Genomic DNA, 20,141 nt, shown 5'->3' on the forward strand with positions numbered 1-20,141 from the left:
AGAACTTTCTGCATGCAAAGCAAGTGCTTACCATTGAGCTACAGCCCCTCCTCATGTAGTATTCCCAAAGCTGTAAAGAAAGATGGCATTTACCAGCCAAAGAACATTTGTCAATATTGCTCAGTTGAACAAATTGTGCTAAATATTTATATGTAACCTCTGTCAAATTTGTAATTGTGATTCTCATAAATGTGGTGCTTAGCTTGCTGTTTGTTTTTATGTCTTTTTTCTCAGCTGTCCTCTTCCTTGTTAATCTTAAGTGTCTGCAGATTCTGCTTTTAAGCTGAATACTGCAGAACTTTATATTGCACTAGTACCTGTATTGCTTACTTGGTGAAGTGTCCCTGATAAGACTGCATCCCAGACACAGAAACACACAAAGCAGGTCAGTATGTTACACTCATTCAGTTGATCGCTGTTGGGATTCCTTGCATTTCATACATACCTAACTCACAGTTAATACTAAATAAATGCTTACCAGTAACACGTTTATGTACTGTTGTTAGAAAATAGGGTTTTTGCTTTTGCAGGGGGTTGTGGGTCCCCATAATAGGAAGCAGAGGATGAGATCATCTTGAGCCAAGCTTTCCTGTTGTGTCACATAGGTAATTGGTTGCCAAACAGGAGATGAGCAGAGACTGACTACATATCACATCTACTCTCAGTTATACAGGGTAACCATGCACCTTGAGTTCCCCAAAACTTATGAGTCAAATTTTTAGAAATTGATGTTAAAATGATGGAATGAATAAAAATAAAACACTGCAGTCCTATGTACACTAATTTGTATATAATCCCCAATTAAGTGAAATTCATTAATGAGTAAACATGCATAGGATCAGGTTGCATGACTATTTGCAATTTGTGTATTGACCCTTTATTGTACAAAACAGTCATGTGTATAAGATATAGTGATGAAACCTAATTGGTTTCACTAGCTACACCTCATACACATTGGCCAGCAAATCTTACCCATTTTATGTTTTCTAGGATCAGCCCCACTCCCTTGCGGGGATTCTAAAGTTCTCTATAAAATGCTTGGCAAGCATAAAATAAGGAAACTATTGCTCATGGTGCCTGGAAAGCAGTGCTTTGGTGTGTACAGATTTCTCCCTTTTTTCTTCATCCTTGGAGGTGCTATGGAATGGTTTATGATAAATGCCCAACTTGGCAAAGAGACTTTTTGTAAGTATTGTCAGAAGGTTTTCAGATGGATTATCTTGTAACTTTCTCTTAGATATTTTTACTTGGTCTTTGCTAAAAGTCCAGAGTTACTGATGTTTTCTAGACTGCATAACCTGTTACCGCTTCTAAAATTGCCTGAATAATTATGCATGAAGATTTGACTTGCTGCTGCTTCATATTGAGCTGTTATTAAGCAGAAAAAGAGCTTAATATGATCTTAAACAGGTAATAGACAGCCATCTTAAATCTATGGTTCACTGGTATCGAAGGCCTCAGAACCCTCTAATAGGATACAATTGCCCTTACTGATCTTCAGACAGATAATTGACAAAGCTCACAAAATGGAGTTTCAGGGCAGCGCCCAACTTGTAATCTAGACAGGCATCTTAGAAGTTTCTGACATGCAGGTAGTAAACATTTCTGGACACCTACAGTCAGGGCCAGAAATATTGGAACAAGGATAACTGTTTTGGCAGTTGGCCTCCGTACACCACCACATTGAAGTTGAAAGGAAACACACCCAGATGGGAGCGAAGTCAGGACTTTCAGCTGTAATTCAAGGGGTTTGACAAAGTGGGGCACTAACCATTCAGGAAGTACAGCCAGTGGCATACACCCCCCCCCCCATCGTTGGTGGCTCATAAGTAATGGAATGAATGGCTGACAAGCAGCTGCATGGCCAGGCATGGCCTGTTTCCTGGGTACCCCATGACCAATCAAGCAGATAAAAGGCCTGGAGGTGGTTCTGAGTGTTACATCTGCATTTGGTAGCTGTTCACTGGAACTCCCAACATGAGGTCCAAAGAGGTGTCCATGCGAGTGAAGGAGGCCATCATTAGGCTGAGGAAACAAAATAAACCCATCAGAGAGATAGCAAAAACAGTGGGAGTGGCCAATACAACAGTTTGGAACATCCTGAAAAAGAAGGAATTAACTGGCAAGCTCAGCAACAGCAAAAGGCCTGGAAGACAACTAAAGTGGATGACCGCAGAATTCCGCTTATGGTGAAGAGGAATCCTTTCACAACATCTAGCCAGGTCAAGAATGCTCTTGCGGAGGTAGGCATGTCATTGTCAACATCTACAGTCAAGAGACGGCTTTATGAATGTAAATACAGAGGCTTTACAATAAGGTGCAAACCACTGGTAACGCTCAAGAACCGAAAGGCCAGATTAGCCTTTGCCAGCAAACACCTAAAACACCCTGCCCAGTTCTGGAATACGATTCTTTGGACTGATGAAACCAGGATTAACTTGTACCAGAATGATGAGAAAAGTATGGAGAAGGAAAGGAACAGCTCATGATCCAAAACATACCACATCATCTGTCAAACATGGTGGAGGCAGTGTTCTGGCATGGGCATGTATGGCTGCCAGTGGAACCGGGTCACTGGTGTTTATTGATGACCTGACTGCTGATAAAAGCAGCAGGATGAATTCTGAAGTGTATAGGGCTATACTTTCTGCTCAGATTCAGCTGAATGCTGCCAAACTGATAGGACGCCGCTTCATATTGCAGATGGATAATGATCCAAAACATACAGCAAAAGCTACTTAAGAGTTTCTCAAGGCAAAGAAGTGGGATGTTCTTCAATGGCCAAGTCAGTCACCTGATCTCAACCCAATAGAGCATGCTTTTCACTTACTGAAGGCAAGACTGAAGACCCACAAACAAGCAGCAGCTGAAGGCAGCTGCAGTAAAGGCCTGGCAAAGCATCTCGAGGGAGGAAACTCAGCATTTGGTCATGTCCATGGGTTCCAGACTTGAGGCAGTCATTGACTGCAAAGGATTTTCATCCAGGTATTAAAGGTGATCCTTAAGTTTGAAATGATGTTGGTTTGTTCCATTACTTATGAGCCACCAATGATGGGTGTGTGTGTATGCCACTGGCTGTCCTTCCTGAATGGTTAGTGCCCCACTTTTTTCAAACCCCTTGAATTACAGCTGGCAGTCCTGACTTTGCTCCCATCCGGGTGTGTTTCCTTTCAACTTCAATGTGGTGGTGTACGGAGGCCAACTGCCAAATCAGTTATCCTTGTTCCAATATTTCTGGCCCTGACTGTATAAGCTCAGTGATCATCCCCAGCTGTAGGGTATGTTACAAATGGGGTCGTGGCTGCCTAAGGAATCCACATTCAAGTATTTTTTTGAGCAGAGATGAACCATCAAAGTTTTAAGGCTGTGTGGCAGCATGTTAACTGTGTACAAATTATCAACTCCAGCCAGTAAGGGAGTCAAGCTTTTCTCACCTAGGCTTCACCAGTATTGATAAGTGTTGATACAACTCTCAGGTGCTTGTCTTCATGGAGCTAAACATATCCTCTGTATCAGCAGGTGAGAGACTGAAACTAGTCCAAATGGCCTCAAATGCAAGTGATAGGCCTCAGGTTAAGGAGGATCTAATCAATTTGTGAAATGGATGGCAAACTTGACAGACTCTATCAATTTCTTTGAGGTAGAGAGAACCTGGCTTCAATAAATTGTTCACCTACTGCTACAGTATATTCTGAGAAATATGATCAGTGCTACAGCTGATTTGCTTCTGCATGAATAGGCCCATTTAGTTGATCCTGAAAATTGAATCATTTATAGGTAGAAGCGGTCTTCTCCTTAGACAGCTCTTAAATATCAGATGTGTTTAAAGGAAGCTTTAAATATCCTTAGAAATAATCACAAATGTTTTCCAGATGATGTTTACCGTAGAAAGCGGTCTGAGAGGCAGCATGAGCAGAACTTGGGAGGAAGATGAAGTTCATCCTGAATAGTTTGTATGAAATGATTCTGAGCTTCCAAATGCTTCAGATTGAGCACTGACTGTATCTATTGCCATGGAATGTATATTTTTACTACCTAGCTTAGAGGCAGAAAATGCTATTGCTCTGTCTTGGTGTAACCAAAGCTACCCAGGAGCTAAAGAGGAAGGCTAGTTATTTATACTGTGTTTCAAAAGCAGTGATTCTTGATTGACACATTTCATCATTGTTTTTTCTAAACTCTTACACAAATATAGCATGTTGTGCTGCTTCTATTAATTTAAGGGAATACTTTCACCAAGACATTAGGCTGGTTTGGATGTAATGCAAAAGGCGGAGGAGGAGGAGGTGGTGAGCATGTGACCCTGAGGCTTCCTACAGCTCATTCTCGTAATGGAAAACCACTGTCTCAGTAAAGATTATTATAGTTAAAGTCAGAATTTTCATACATACTCATACACACGACAATGGTACAGAACAAACAGGGACATATGTATAAGATACAGATTCAGGCTCTGATTGACTGCCGCTCCTCATTGCAGATGGACATATATGGGGCTGTATAACAAATAAAATTATTTGAAGAAAACTGCCCAAATATGCTATAATGTGGATCATGTTGTCTACCAAAGAAAAGGGACTTGAGATATCAAACAGCAGGGCACTGGTTAGAATAGTTTCTAGGTCCACGGTGGGATTTGCAGTAGTATTTCCCATTCCAAGAGGAAAATGTACATGGAGATTAGCACTATCCTTCTGTCGTTCACGTCAGCAAACTATTTCAAAGGCTCTTATACTACTGCACTTTTGCTTTCCACAATGTGACAAACTTACTGTTACCACCCAAGTCTTAACAGCTCATTCAGTTATATTTTTATATGTCTAATACAGACATTACAAGTTGACTGTGTTAAAGGAGAGGCTTTAGCTCAGAAGTAGGGTACATGTTTTGCACACCAAAGGTCCCAGATTCAGTCCCCACTATCTTCGAGATAGGTCGGAAATCCTAGCGAGCTGCTGCTTGACAGACAATACTGAGCTAGATGAACACATGACTTGGTATAAAGTAGTTTCCCATGTTCCCATGTATTATCAGGCAGTATTTTTTTTCCCTTTCAGTCCTTCCAATTGTTCCAAACAGGTGCTATCTCAAGACAAACGGAAAGTACTTAATCTGTTAGTCTTATTCTTTAAAGGCATGAAATTGTATTATACTCTTACTTATTAGAAATTACTTGACTTTTAATTTTTAGGTAGACAGACACACATAATTTAGAAGCTACTCACCCCTAAATCCTAGCATATTCATGTCATTCAGCCAAAGAGGAAAACTATGTTTCCAAGGTCTCACAGAATGAGACAAATGCTGAAACTTTTCTTGTGTTCATTCATTTATAATCCCTTGTTTATACTATCTAATCAGTAAAAAGAATTTTGGGAATGTAGCATGCACCTTCTTGTATGCTACAGTTAGGTATCACGTAAGTCATATTTGTAAGAATTCAAGATTAGTGAACTCAAGAAGGGTGGTTTTTCCAAAGAAGACCAACTAGAATTTGCAACTTTAGGTATGTTGTAAATCTTCCAGCACTGGGCTAAGGCTACTCCAAAGGAGTGAGAAAAGTAATGGTTTTGGTTTAAGAATTCTGTTGCTTTATCTTATAAATGGTGGGCCAGTCTGGCCATCATTTTTTATTGTGACAGGAACAAGTGTGAGCAAGCCTCAGAATTCCCCCTCTCTTCCAATACAGCCGTGAGTAGATTGAAGCAAAAGTTTCCAATTTTTTAAATTAATAGCAGCTTGTTTTGCGTGAACCCAACAAACTGTGGTTAATCTTAACTATGGTTTGTTTGAAACAAGCCAACTTCAAACCATAGCTTATGAAGCTGGCCTGTTTTCCTAAGCCATAGTTAATGTTTACGACAGTTTGTCAGGTTTGAACATAATGCTAAACTGCTGTTAAAAACGGAAGCAAAAGCTTCTGCTCTTGTCATGGCTGCACTGGAGGAAAGGGGGTGGGGAGGCCATACATACAGACCATGTACAGCTTACTTCCCATTGTGATTTCTTTACAGAGCATGCTGAGGGTTGCAGGGAAGCTACCTGAAACTGAAAATAAGACATCTCAATGGAACAATCAAACCTGGTTAATCCAAATTTCAAACTATTTTTATTCAAATTAAAAAAGCCTCAGAAAGACAAACTGATAGTACATGCACATTGACTAGTTATCACTTTACTCATTGGAGTATACAACCAGAAGTAAAAATGAGGCATGGATTAACCAGGTCCAAAATCATATATGGTGAAAAGTTATAAACATCAACTTGAATTATTACACACATTTGCTCTTTAAGGAAAGAGTGGGGAATAAGGAATATGAGATGAACTGCTAGTTGCTTTCAAACTGGTTTACTGTAATAGATGTACTTCTTCCACTTACTCAAGCCAGCCATTTCCCATACTTTTATTTGAATATCCAAAGTCCTTTTATTCTAATACAGTATATGGCTGTGGAAAACAAATAATGGGTTCAAATGGCCACAAATAAGACATGGTTTGTTCTCCTGTTCAACAACTGAAGAGTTAGAAAACAGTTCCATCAGCTGGTTGTGCAATACTGGATTGTAGCCATCAAAACTTAAAACCTACATGTTATTGAAATGCCCCCAGTACAAAGAGACATGATTTTGGAATAAATTAAATTAATTAGGGCCAGCCTAATCGTCTAGGAGGAGTGCTCTGCACTGCCATAGAAAAGACCTCATTTACAGTTCTAATTGTTTATTCCTGGACTATTAGGAGTGGTGAAGCTGCCTTCGGCTTAAGTGTTTGGGAAAGTGCTGCAGATTATTCAACGCTGATCCTTCTGAATTACAAAGCATCCAAAGGGTGTCTCATCCTGTTCTTAAGAAATATTTTTTTAAAAAAATAAATAAAAATAAATAAATTCCAGGTTCTTTGGTGTAGTTTTTGTAATATGTAAAAAAAAAGTGATTGTATTAGTAAAAGTCTGTGGCGGTTCTAAGTACTAAAGAACTAGGACTTGCTGCCTGCTTCTTTTGACTTTGTAGTAAACTGCAATAGTGGAGGTAATTTCAAACACACTGGCCACGATCCAGAAGAGCACCCATGCACTCAATTCAGCAGCTCCCAGCATTAAAGCTGGTTTGGTGTTGGGAGTTGCTGCAAAGTCAATCAAAAACAACAACCCTGGGTACATGCACAGACCTGGGGGTAGCAGCATGTCTATGTCTCTTACCAAGTTTTTAGATATTGCAAAGGGCCATAAACGAAGGATGTGTGTACCACAGATTATAGAATGTTAAGGATACAAAACAGTTCCCCTCTGTAATGTTAATCAAGTTGTATTTTTACATTAGTACCTCCATTTGAACAGCTGAATCTTTAAATGTTTGGTGTATATGTTTCACAAGCTACTTGCTGCCATCATTTTACATTTTATCACTGAAAGAGATCCAGAATCATCAACTGGATTACTTTTTCTGGATTTGTTTTAAAATAGGCAATGGAATACATCTTTGACCAGATAAACTAAACTTCTGAACACTAGAAGTTGTTTTGCAGGTATACTGCTTTTTCTCTGAAGCCAACATGGCAACAATTCATTAAATTATTTTGTGATCAAGCCAGGCTTCTAAAAACATAATGCTTCCTGACTCATATTTATACAAGTTTTATCTTTTTGGTTGGTGCAAAATTTTCTAAATCATTTCTTTGAATCCACATTTGTTTTTTAAACTGCATTGTATTTATAAGCCTTTCCAACATTTATCCCAGTTCCAAGCTTCTGTTTTTCTAAAATTGTACTCAGCTTTTTACAAATATAGGATTGTGTAGTCCAATGTTAGTCCTACTTAAGAGTTGCCCATTGAAATGAATGAGACTTAAGTGAGTCATGACCAAGTTAAGTCCCATTCATTTCAATAGATCTAAGTAGGACAAGCATTGGATTCAACCCATACTTTTCATTTGTTACCACCAGTCGTCTCTTGAACAGAGGAAGGCTATGACACTATGAAATCTTACTTGGTACTTAGGCAACAAACCAGAGAACTAGCCAATTAACTTCAGAAGGTGGGGCCTGTTCAAAATACATGAACAAAAAGTCCAATTGGCCTTGCTTATGGCTTTTTACATGCCTGAAGGAGCTATGTGAACTGCAACTGCTGTCATTAGAGACCTTAACATTGTGATCCCCAGCAAATTATTTAGAAGTTATATAAAATTTACTTGGGGCACAATCCTATGCATGTTTAGACAGAAAAAAGTCCTACAATGCCCAGCATTCCCCAGTCAGCCATGCTGGCTTGGGAATACTGGGAGTTGTAGGACTTCTTTGTGTCTAAACATGCACAGGACTGTGCCCTTACTTTCTAAATAAATATATGCAGGATCAGGGCACAAGTTCCCTTCTACCACTAAACCTTATTTCCTGTGTTGGGATTATAAGTATTGCCATACAGCTTATGCATGTTAAAATTGACAGCTGGACTACAATGCTTTAATCAGAGCATCATTTTTTAAAATAAAGTATGCAAATGTCAATGCCAAATTATTAATTTAAGCATGTTAAGATGCTAAATACAGAAGTGCCCCTTCTGCATGCCCTGTTACTTACCTTTCAAGATCACAGTTAAGATCTGCAGCAAATATGTAGTAGCAACTTTAAAAAGTACAGAGAATACTATAAACTGAAGAAAAAAATGAGCAATGTCAAAGAATCCTAAATATAGGCCTTGGCACTTTTGAAAACCCCATTTAAAAAAAAACCAAAAAACACTCTGTTACTGATTTGAGAATTCAAAGGCATTATGTATCCTGTCAAAAACTGAATCATGATAGACTGCAAAGTAGAAAGGAATATTTGCACCCATTCGTATTTATGCTTCCTCAAGTATCTTCCTAAGACAAGCTGCTGTGGTGATGAGGACAAGTCTCGTTCTAGAGAACTAAAGTAGATAATGCACTCTCTGATTAGGCCAATGTCTACTGGCAGTACATGCAAGCTTTCATGGTTGTAGAGTTCCTCACATAGGGCAGACTCATTTACACAAACCACACTTGGAACTTGTATGTGCCAACAGAAGTTGGACTAACGGAATACTGCCTTGCTTATTTTTTCTTTTACCTCAAGTTCTGTGACCCTCTTAATGACCAAACATTTAAGGTCTTAGATTGAGCAAGCTGATTCCATCCATTCCCTACCCCAGTAGCCTCATTTTAAAAAGCCTTTAAGCCAACCTTCCCCCATCTGGAGGGCACCAGGCTGGGGAGGGCTGCTTTAAGCTCGCATGATGTATCTGCCAGAAGTCACTACCACACAAGCACATGGATGCTACTGCTGCTAAGATGTAAACTAGGAGTAATTTCACATTTTTCTTAGCTAAATTGTAAACACACTTGCTGCTTTAAAAAAAAGATGGCATCAGAATCTCAGTGTGAAGAAAAAGGATGTAACCTTGTTTTGCATTTATAGCCAAGTACGAGATCATCTTCCAAGTCAAAGAACTATATGCACAAGTCTGTATATTTAAGAAAAGTCAACATAATATAACAAAAAGTGAAATATGCTTATTAAAAGTGTCCTTATATAAAAAACAATCTTGCAATGTACAGTAAGATGCAATAAAAACAGTTTCCCCCCTCACCAATAACTAAAACAGCTATTGTTCCATGAAAATTTTATATGTTGGTATCAAAAGAAGATTAAACATTTTCTATGTTGTATGCTTGACGGATATTAAGAGTATCTCTCAGCATCAAGTCTCGAAGGCGCCACAATGCATCTGCCATTGTGGTATGGGCCCCTTTGCTTTTCAACCAGTGTGTAGGAAGACGGCTCTCTTGTTCTTTTGAAAGATGGACATCACGTCTTCGTGCTAAAATAGTAGAAAGACATGTGGTGCCCTGGTTAAATTAAATTCTTTAATTTCTGTACAACTTGCCAATATAACCAAAATAAAGTTTTACTTCACAAGTAAAATCCACATTCCACTGATGTCAGTCAGTGATAGAGCACAGTCCACATTCTCCACACAACATGAAAAATGGAAATTTTCTTACCGTAAATTTCTGTTCTCTGAGCAGTATGGAGGACATTCCTGACTGGGATAGCACCTCCTCCTGGTCAGGTCTAGGATTTGCTCAATCTTCTTCTGGATCCCAAAAAGAAAGGGGATACTAGGTCTAGTCAGGCAGGAGCTGGACTGGTAGATGCAGCCCAGCAGACTGCCTGGGATCTGGAGGAGCATGACTGGACCATAATCACAACCGATGCCAGTCTGTTCAAATGGGAGGCTCATCTGGATGGGAAGATGACCCAAGGGACTTGGTTGGTCTTGGAAGCTCAGAGGAGCATCAACTGGTTGGAACTTTGGGCAGTGTAACTGGCGGTGAGGGAATTCCAACATGAGATCATAGGAAGCCAAGTTCTAGTCTGCACAGACAATATCTCAGGCAAGGTTTATGTGAATCACCAAGGTGGGAAAAAATCTAGGTAATTCAAAATGCTAGCAGCAAAGCTCTTCAGTTGGGTGGAACAGCATCTGCTGTCAATCAGAGCAGAACATCTAGCTGGACAGGCAAAGCAGATTGGCTCAGCGGGAATGTTGGCTCAGCTGGACTGGCTCAGTTGGAATGGAGGCTACACCCTCAGGTATTTTACCAGGCAACTGGTGTTTTGGCTGCCTGATTCTGTATCTGTTTGCAGAATGCTCAAGTTCCCCTTCTTCAAAGTTTCAGTGCAGCAAGGCACTAAAGCATAAACACTCTGGAAGTGGCTTGGCTAAGAGGTCTTTTGTAAGCCTTTCCATCTGTATTCCTGTTGCTCCAGGTGTTACAGAAAATAAGGAAAGAGAGACCCGAGGTAATTCACATAGCTCCATTTTGGGCCAGGTGTCCATGGTTTGTGGATCTCATGGAACTAACACTGGGAGTATTCGCAGCTTCCACTCCAGAGGGATGTACTGTCTCAGGGCCTGGTTCTGCATCTGTAGCTGGACCTTTTTAACTGCCTGGAAACTGAATGGCTTTGGCTGTAACTACTGGATTACTTGGATGATATTTTTGAGAACACTTCTCTCATCTAGAAAAGAGTCCACTAACAGAGTTTACAGTAACACTTGGAAAATCTTCCTGCCTTGGTGCAAGGACAAGGAAAGGGAGCTATTTCCTTGGCAGAGTGAAAATTATTTTGGAATTCTTGCAAGGTATGGACAAGGGTCTCGGTACCAATACCATAAAAACAGGCTGTGGTACTAAGTAGTGTTTTGAACTGCAAGGGGAATGGGGTCCTTGTCTGCTCACCCACATTTGAAGAGGTTCCTTGGAGGGGTGGCTTTGTTGATGATTCTCCCCCACTCCACAGATACATAGATTTCCCACCTGAAATTTTAACGAGATGGCTCCATTTGAACTGATGGCTACTTGTGCACTACAAATACTGACTCACAAAATTGCCATCTTGGTAGCTATCACTTCCATTAGGCAGGTTTTGGAGTTGGGGACTCTGTTTTCTGACTTGCAGTTATGTATGTTTCATACCGAAAGAATGGTGTTGAGGCCAGACCCTTCTTTTGTTCCAAAATTAAACCCTTTATTCCATAGGTCCTAGGAATTGGCTCTTTCTCCTTTTTGCCCTAACCCCTCCCATCCTCAGGAGTTCAGCTGGCACAAGTGAGATATCTGGAGGGCTTTGCGATTTTATTTGGACAGGACCTCAAGAAAAGCAAGGCTCTATGGCTTTTCAGGGAAAGTCCTTGGGATGTAAGGTTTTTCTTCAACCATCTCCAGGTGGATGAGGGAATACATCGTTCAGGCTTACTAGGTGTGTTGGACAAATGTCACCTGATGGGATTACAGCACACTCACTCTGGGGTGCTTTCATTTTAAAAACTTGAAAGCTGAAAATGCTACACAAAGAGTCAGGAGATCATGCTGAATGGGGTGAGATGTGTGTGTGGGGGAGTACCCCCAAAATCAGGTGGAATGACCTGTGAGTGGAGGCCTTCCTCTTACAGAAGAAAGATTCTGGATCCAACCCATGATCTTTTAAATCTTCGTGCAATGGGGTTACAAAGTGAATATACTTAATAGTAAAAATTTCTGGTGTCTTTAACAGATTGTTAACAGGTATTGTGGATAGCTTATTTATATTTACATTTGTGATTTCTTTCCCAAGGGGGGTGGGTGGGGACAGCAGCTCTCATCTTTCCTTGTGGCTTCAGTACAGAGGGATGGGGGTTATACTTTTTACCCAATTTCTCCTCCTAGTGTGTCTTTAGTATTGAGCATGATGTCACAATGGACCAGTTGATCCTCATTTCTCACAGTCTTGGTTCTTGTTCCTCTAGGCTACTGAGCAGCCCCAACACTGCCCAATCCCCACCTTTTAAAAGAGCCACTGGTTCAGCAAACCTGAAGACTTGCAATCCCCATTAGTGCCCAGCAATCCTGTCTTGAAGCCAGTCATGGCCAGAACTGATGTGGTATTCCAGTATCCACTGTGGTCAGGCTAATGGCAACAGCCTTCTTCCCTGTCTAGCACCCATGGTTACCCCTCATCACACCAGATGGATAAACCTCCATCTTATACTCAAATGATGTAACATGGCACCTTCAACATCTTCCCGGGGTGGGACACAAACGCTGGACTTGCGTCCATTGCTGTGCTCCTCAGTGAGCTACCCGGCAGCTCAAATGTGAGTAATATAAATGCATTACTTTACCAAATACTTTTGATTTAGCAGACGGATCCCACTGGTAGAAGGGCGGGGGGGAGGGGACAATGTTTGCCAGTTCTCTCCTTCCCCTGCTCCCCCAGCACCACCTCACACTGTTTTGGAAAGTTTTTCAACAGAGATCTAAATGAGTGAAAGCGGGGGGGGTCATTGGTGCTGAGCTACAGGACTTGAGGGGGGCACAGATTGTACCCCTCTGCTCTATGGGAAGGGAGTTCTATAATTATGGCGCAGCCACTGAAAACCTCTTTCTGCATATTCCATTTTACAGACATAGATGGGGTTCAGATGACACACTGCAGCTCGTAGGGTTATTTAACCCCCAGCGAGCTCCGGTGCCCGTGGGCACTGGGTTGCAAATGCAACCCCCGTCCAAGGGTTGTCATGTCATACAAACCTGGAGAGCATGGGTTATGCGAGGGTTGTTTAACCCTCGCAAAGCCCATGCTCACCAGGTTCATGAGACACAACCCTCGAGTAGGGCTGCATATTCAAAATGGCAGCTGCATGGGCCCTGCAAGTGCTGCTGCCTCAGCATGGGTTAAATAACCCATGATGGGCTGTCATGTCATACAAACAGCCCCATAGCGAAAGGGCTGAAAAACACTTTTCTACAGTTTTTCTGCTTAATGCAAGAGACTTACCTGAAAGGGTATGGTCCCACTTGCTAATACTATTTGAATCCGCACTAAGACCCTCGATGTATTTCAGATAAGCCTCTGAGTGAAGAAGCCTCTGTGTCTTTGGTGGAGGGGAGACAAACATAGGAGTTGTAGGCTGCTGCATGACCTGCTGAGTTGCTGGATTTTGGCCAGGATAGGGGGGTGGTGCTTGTTGGCTTGGTGGACCAAGGATACCCATCTAGAATAGTAAATGATAATACCGAGAGAGCATATTAAAAATTAGGTTAAAATCCCCCCTAGCTTTTAATACCACATTTAACAAAGGGCAGCTGAAATGAGCTAGTGACTATTCCATTTCTAAATTTGGTTCATTGGAATATGATGAACAACAGAAAAGGGTATAAAAGCGGAAGTGTATGAAAGGTCCTTAAGGGTATGGTGGCTACTGTCTGGTGAATGATGGCCCACAAGAGACAACTGGATTATGCTTAATGCCAAAACAAAACCATTTCAAATCTTATACCAAAATAGCCCAAAGCTTGTATGAAAGAAATCAACTGATTTATACACAGGAAACCACATCTGTATATATCATACACTTTAACTGTTTTCCTATCTGGATTTTTAATTTAAAAATAAGCTGGAAATAATAATAATAATAATAATAATAATAATAATAATAATAATAATAATAATAATGGCACAGATTACAAGGAATGGTATGGAGATTGGGAGGCAGGGACCAGGGCCAGAAATCTATAGTCGGGAAGAAGTGACAAGGCATTGTTCAGAGTATTGCTGTTCTTCCCCCACTTTCTCCCTCAAGAACACTTGTCCTGCTTAGTTCTTCTGATAATTCCTTTGACAGTGTCTGCCAAGAAAGAGCTTTGGATGCAACTTATATATATTCTAGCTCCTACATCATTAAATTTCAGGCTAGACAAGAGGTCATACTGGAGCAATAGCAAATCAGAAATGCAATACACTCACTAGGACATTGGAGGACATCCTTTTCAAAAAGCAAACTCTCAGAATATAATTTATAGGATTTCCTTATTCTTGTCTAAATCAATTACCTGCTGTCCAAATGGACTTCCTGGTGCTGGTGCTCCTACCATGGAGGAAACGTTTTGACCCAGAACACCTGTATTTCAAAGTGCAAACAAAATTAGAGTCTTATTTCAGGCTAGAGACAAAAAAGCCATTTTGCCTGTGATTAAAAGTATATCATCCAATCATTATGTTCCTGTGCAATCTCAAACTACTGTTATTTACTGATGTATGATTATGTACATTCTCAAGTAGCATTATTTAAGGTAATAAAGATGCTACATATTGCCTGGCTGTCAGGTTTGCTGACTTTTTTGGTTTCATCAGATATTAATTCATCTAGTAATCAACATCTCTTCTATGGCTGTGAAAATAATTTGCTAACACCACAGCTACAATGGAATTTGTGCAAGTGCCCTTTCTTTTGAAATCAATGGAAGTTGTGCAACAGCCCTTCTTCCTGGGCCTGATGGTGTCCATTTCTTCATTTTTACCACATTTCATTTGGCACTAATGCAGGTGCTTTCTTGAAGATTCCTGTTTTAAGGCTCTGCTTTTAATACCAAGCATGCAATCAATAATTATGTTCAATAAAGCTTCTCTATCTGAGAAGACAGGGATTTCTTTAAATAGATAAACCAGGCAAAGATAGTGAACATCTATGAACACTTTATGGTTGTTCAAATTCAGCAGCACAGTGTGGTATAAAGAAACTATCTATGCTTCAAAGCTCATATCCTGCTGTAAATGCTCAATTCTTGATTCTTGTTAGAAATTAGGATGCAGCCATATACCCTAACAGGCTTTGTATAAAGTGATCTTGCGTGCAATTATTCATGTTTAGTTGGAGTTCAGGGAAACCCTGCTCTTAAATGTATACTTTCAAATAAAACAGGCAAACTATATTCGTTTCTGCCCACAGCTGAACTTAACCAGTGCATGCAGAAAAGGAGTATTTTATGTGAAGTCAAAGAAAAATTAGCAGCAGCAAAAAAGTTTAAAAAGAGGGCAGTAATGGAAGTATCACAACAGTTTATACATCCCCATTTTAAAAAGAAAGAATTGGTAACAAAAAGTGAAATAATCTGTTGCTCCTCTTAATGTTTTGTTCACTGTGGTGGATAAATACTGATTCACATAACAAGAGAAAAGTTTAATTTTAAGTATGTATCAAGCCTGGAAGGAAACTGAAAACTGCATCTCATGTTGGGCAAGCCTGCAAGCACATTCAATTATCCCAGAAGCTGATACTCTCTTGGCCGAAGCTTTAGTTTAGTTTGTTTAAAACAATGTACTGATGTCATATTCTAGCCTTGTGCTTAGACGTAAATTTTTAAATGATCTGCTATTAAGCAAAGCCATTGTAATCAGGATGCGTATATCTGAACTAACAGTTTTTAAAGAAGAAAGAAATGAAGAACATACTGGTGTAAAGATTCATATCCGGAGTGAGTTATTTTAGAAGTACAATTTAGGGGTGAGTTACTCTTAGAAATCCACTGTAAACAAAGAACATGATTTTCTACATGTTCACACGGATCGGAAAGTATGTGCCTTCAATATTACAAATAAGTGGTAAAGCCAGGGCATTTAATGCATTTTTAACTAGTGTTCTTACATGTCACTGGTCAACACCTTTGCTGCTGGATCAGTCACATATGTTTATTTATCTACATGGATAAAATGCCAGTATGTTCTGTAAATATACTTCGTATATTTCTCAATGCATTTTGTGCATTAGCATAGCTAGACATACCGGGGACATTGAGCAGGAGTTAAGCTATAAATGCACAAGCTGCCAACCTTTCTCATAGTAGTTGGTTAAATGGGGTGAGAACAGAAAGTAAAAATAATGAGCGAATGAGGAGGTCATTCTTACCCGGTGGTGGGATGCCTGGCATGCCTGGTGGAAGTTGGTGGGGTGTAGGCACCCCAGGGTGAAGTGGCGGCATGCTGCTCATGCTAACAATGCCATCAACTGGGCCCTGTAAAGGTGGCAGCACTGGTGGATAGCCACCTAGCATGCCTTGAAGGACACAACAAATTTCAAACATGCATCAATGACATGCAAAATGATCAAAACAATAATGACATGCACTACCCAGAAATAAGCAGTACTTCAGTACTGCCATACAATACTACAATTAGTACCTTGCAAAAACGAACAATGTTACAATACCAAATATTGCATTTGGAACAGATTAGTATTTAGCCTATTGGCATATTCTTCAGGAGGAAACAAACTGAACACTTGGCATCATTAAATTGTTATTACTGCAAGCAAATGCAAAATGTTCTGTCAGTCATATGAACTTATACAATATTACATGCACATTGAAAGTTTCTGGGATAGTACTGTAACCTAACAGAATTTTAAAAACAAAAACAAAAAAACCAAGCACTCAGTTTGTTTAACTATTTCACTTACAATGGAACCACTTACAGAAATGGGAAGATAATACAAAAACATTGCATAGGCCATTCTGCCTCACATCTCAAGGTCAATAGACTACTGAAAGTATTTTTTAAAAAAGAGATTTTATCTTTCATGCCTGAAAACATAGAAGAAACTTCATGGAATCATCATAAAAAATGGATTGCAAAATCGTATTTTCTCATATAGCTTTTAAAAATTACCAGTAGTAATTACTATGCTATTAAAAAACAATACTGAAAGCTGTGTTTTGCACAGTACAATCCTTTGTCTTCAGCACATGTTAATTTTCACATACTAATGTAACTAAACAAGAAATCATGCAAGGGGGGGCAGAATGGGCATCGAAGGGAGGTGCATCTGAAAAGAAAATAGGGTTTGGTAGAGGGGGAGATTTGGGAAGGTGGCCTGAGGGGAATAATCGAGGGGGAGAAGGGGTATCTGTCTCCCACATAGATCTGCCTGGCTGCTGCTACCAGCATCATAGGCCTGCCAGGTTGTTCCACATCCTGCAGATGTCCAATTGGCAACAACTCTCTGGAATCCCCCCCCCCCCCGGCGAAATAAAACATCTGCTGAATCTGTTAGGCTCATGTTAAGAACTTTTTTTATTCACCTCAGCATTTACTAATTTATGACACTGGTTGTTATAATTTTAGTTTATGGCTTATTGGTTTGTTATATAACTGTACTTGTTTTAGCTATAATGTATACTGATCTTGTAGTTTTATTATTGTATATGCCTGGATATGTCATACATGACGGGTGATATAGAAATAGTGTAACGTCATCAGAGTTGGAAGGGACCTTGGAGATCATCTATTCCAATACCCCTGCTCAACGTAGCCTCTGCAATGCAGGATGCAGCTACAGCATCCCTGATGGATAAGTGCCCAACTTCTGCTTAAATACCTCCTGAGGTAGTTTGTCCCACAGCCCAACAGCTCTCACTGGAGCTGTTCACACAACATGCTAAGCCACACTCAATGATTGAGTGTGGTTTGTTGTTGAACTGTGTATTAGTGTGTTGACTGAAGCCAGGGTGTTTTCTACAGGGTGGCTTGTTAACCACCCTAAACAACTAACAACAAACCATGGGTTCTCAAGGTGGCTTGTTCAAAAAGAATAAGCTACACTGCATGGCTAACAAGCCACCCGTTGGAAAATGTCCTGGGTTCAGACAACACGCTGACCCACAGTTCAACCAACAATCCACAGTACAAACCCAGTCACTGTGAGGAGGTTTCTCCTAATGTTTAGCCACAAGCTGCTTCCCTTCAATTTCCACCCATATGTTCTAGTCCTGCCCCCTGGAAAAAAACCAAACAATGATTTTGCTCCATTTTCTGCATGATAGCCTTTCAGAAATTTGAAAAACACTATCACATCTCCCTTTTCTTTATTAAGAAATATCTTTCTTTCTCCTCCTAAGCATACCCTGTAAGAAACCTGAAGGGAATAATGGAAATGTAATAGGGGATGTGAGTGTATGACTGATTTTTGGGGGGGGGGGCTGCTGCTGCTGCTGCTCTTGAAAGGACAATAGGAATTTGCAGGGGTTCATGTTTGACAGGGAAGAGAATAATGAGGGTGTCCTGAGAGAAGTAGTGGGAGTGATAAAGGGAAGAGAAGAGAATGGGGATTGGTGGAAAGGATTTCCTGAGTAGAATAGGGAGTTCATTGTCTGCAAAATGGGAGTTGGTGTGTGTGTTGGAGCGGGGTGGTGGTGGTTCTGAGTGGAATTAATGGGGGTGGACTGAGATAAATATTGGGGGGATTATGTTTGTGAGTTGCTCTGGGGATAATATTAGTTGACCAAATGACATGATAATCACAACTATCACTTGATTACCTACATGATTGCTTCACTTCAGACAGTCAAGAATCACTTCAGGAAATTATTTTTACATATTTAGACCTATCCACTAAAGGGAAATAAAATTTGGAAGTTCTAGATCTATTGTATGCTGGGTGTGTGAGCTCACTTGAAGAATAGTTGAAATAAATTTACCTAAACTAGCAGACTGATTCTCTACTTAACTCTAAATGTTGTGGCACAAGCACAGGTATATGCTATAGAAGCTACAGATGTGTGAACGCTGCTGCCCTGGTGCAGGACACAGGGCCACCTCTCTGGGCAAATGGGGCAGGTTTCCCCAAGCACTGCACTGAGAATCCTCTAGACAGCAAAGCTGAAGTCTGGGCTCTAAGTGAACTATACATTTGCTTTTGGAAAACTTTGAAAGATCTTAATATTCAATATGAACACAAAACATGTAACAACAAGAACGAACTCCTCTGAAAAGGAAAAATCCTTACGAATTAAGCCGTTAAAAAATGCAAATTTCATAGACTAGATTCTCAACTGCACTGGCAAGCCCATGTTGTTTTAATTAAAAAGAAATTCTCAACAACAAATTAAAAAAGAACCAAGTTGTTTAAAAGGTATCATTCTAGGAATACCCTACTGTAAATTCATGTTTCATGTTGAACCATCAGGAAATAACACTGTCTACTATTTGATACCCAATGATACTAATAACTAGAGTGAGTGAGTGAGTGAGAGAGAGAGTTCAAAGCATATCACAAACATTATGTCAGTAATCTTTAAAGAAGCCCTGTAAGGGAGGCTAGTATTATTATCCCCATATACAGATTGGGGCTGAGAGAGAGTGGCTTACCCATGTCCACCCTTAGAGTCCACTTCTGTTGGGGCTGGGAAGTATTTTTCATTGACTTCCCCCCTGACTATCTCTCATGCTGTTCTAAAGGGCCCCCCAGCCCTCTGTACCAGGGATGTGTGTATGAGCATGCATACATGCACACATGCACACACACACATGAGGAAGATGGAGCCAAAACCTGAGAGTGCCCTGTTCCAGGAGCAGAATGCTACTCTCAGAACTCGGGATGCAACACAACAAATTTTTCTGCTGTACTAGCATGACATCATACACTTCAGAAATATTATAATTAATCCTTGAGGATTATATTAGCTGTTGATTTTTACTTCAAAATTACAGCAAGTGAACACTAGATTGTATTTTAGACATTTCCAGACAAGAGAAATCTGTATGAGTCTTAGAGACTTCTACTTCCTAACAGTATGTAATAAAAAGACCAAAAGGAACATAAGATAGACCTTTTTTTAAGTCTGTAAAGGGTCACAGCACAAAAAGATCCCCTCCCAAAATACAGAGTGCATTTCAAAGTGCATTCAGAAAGTTTTAACTGTATAGATCTAGATGTTAGGAAATCAATTAGAAAAGCTGAAAATTAATTAGGAAGCATGAAGTGCAGTGTCCAATACGACATTACTGCTGACGTAAGTTA

At 40.1% G+C, this 20,141-nt stretch overlaps 2 protein-coding genes across 9 annotated transcripts in view; one reads left to right on the forward strand and one right to left on the reverse strand.

Moving 5' to 3' along the window:
- The first annotated feature begins 296 nt into the window (after positions 1-296).
- Positions 297-6,684, forward strand: UQCC5 (ubiquinol-cytochrome c reductase complex assembly factor 5). The gene is made up of 3 exons (XM_084839777.1): positions 297-385; positions 991-1,185; positions 3,873-6,684. The coding sequence occupies exons 2-3, from the start codon at positions 1,035-1,037 to the stop codon at positions 3,932-3,934; spliced, it is 213 nt and encodes a 70-aa protein (XP_084695903.1). The 5' UTR covers positions 297-385; positions 991-1,034; the 3' UTR covers positions 3,935-6,684.
- PBRM1 (polybromo 1) overlaps positions 6,082-20,141 on the reverse strand; it is a 76,662-nt gene continuing 62,602 nt past the window's right edge. For 4 of the 8 annotated variants that reach the window (XM_084839746.1, XM_084839747.1, XM_084839745.1 and 1 more), the window contains 4 exons: positions 16,254-16,400; positions 14,401-14,468; positions 13,346-13,562; positions 10,962-11,346 (listed from right to left, as the gene is read on the reverse strand). In XM_084839746.1, coding sequence (XP_084695872.1) covers positions 11,063-11,346; positions 13,346-13,562; positions 14,401-14,468; positions 16,254-16,400 — 716 coding nt within the window. In that variant the 3' untranslated portion in view covers positions 10,962-11,062. Of the gene's footprint in view, positions 9,843-10,026; positions 10,266-10,961; positions 11,347-13,345; positions 13,563-14,400; positions 14,469-16,253; positions 16,401-20,141 lie in introns of those variants that run through there. The other 4 variants (XM_084839749.1, XM_084839748.1, XR_014788502.1 and 1 more) reach the window with 3 other exon arrangements.

This window comes from Heloderma suspectum, chromosome 2, assembly GCF_057233095.1.
Source record: "Heloderma suspectum isolate Gila_16-S chromosome 2, 16-S_ref, whole genome shotgun sequence".
Lineage (NCBI taxonomy): Eukaryota > Metazoa > Chordata > Lepidosauria > Squamata > Helodermatidae > Heloderma > Heloderma suspectum.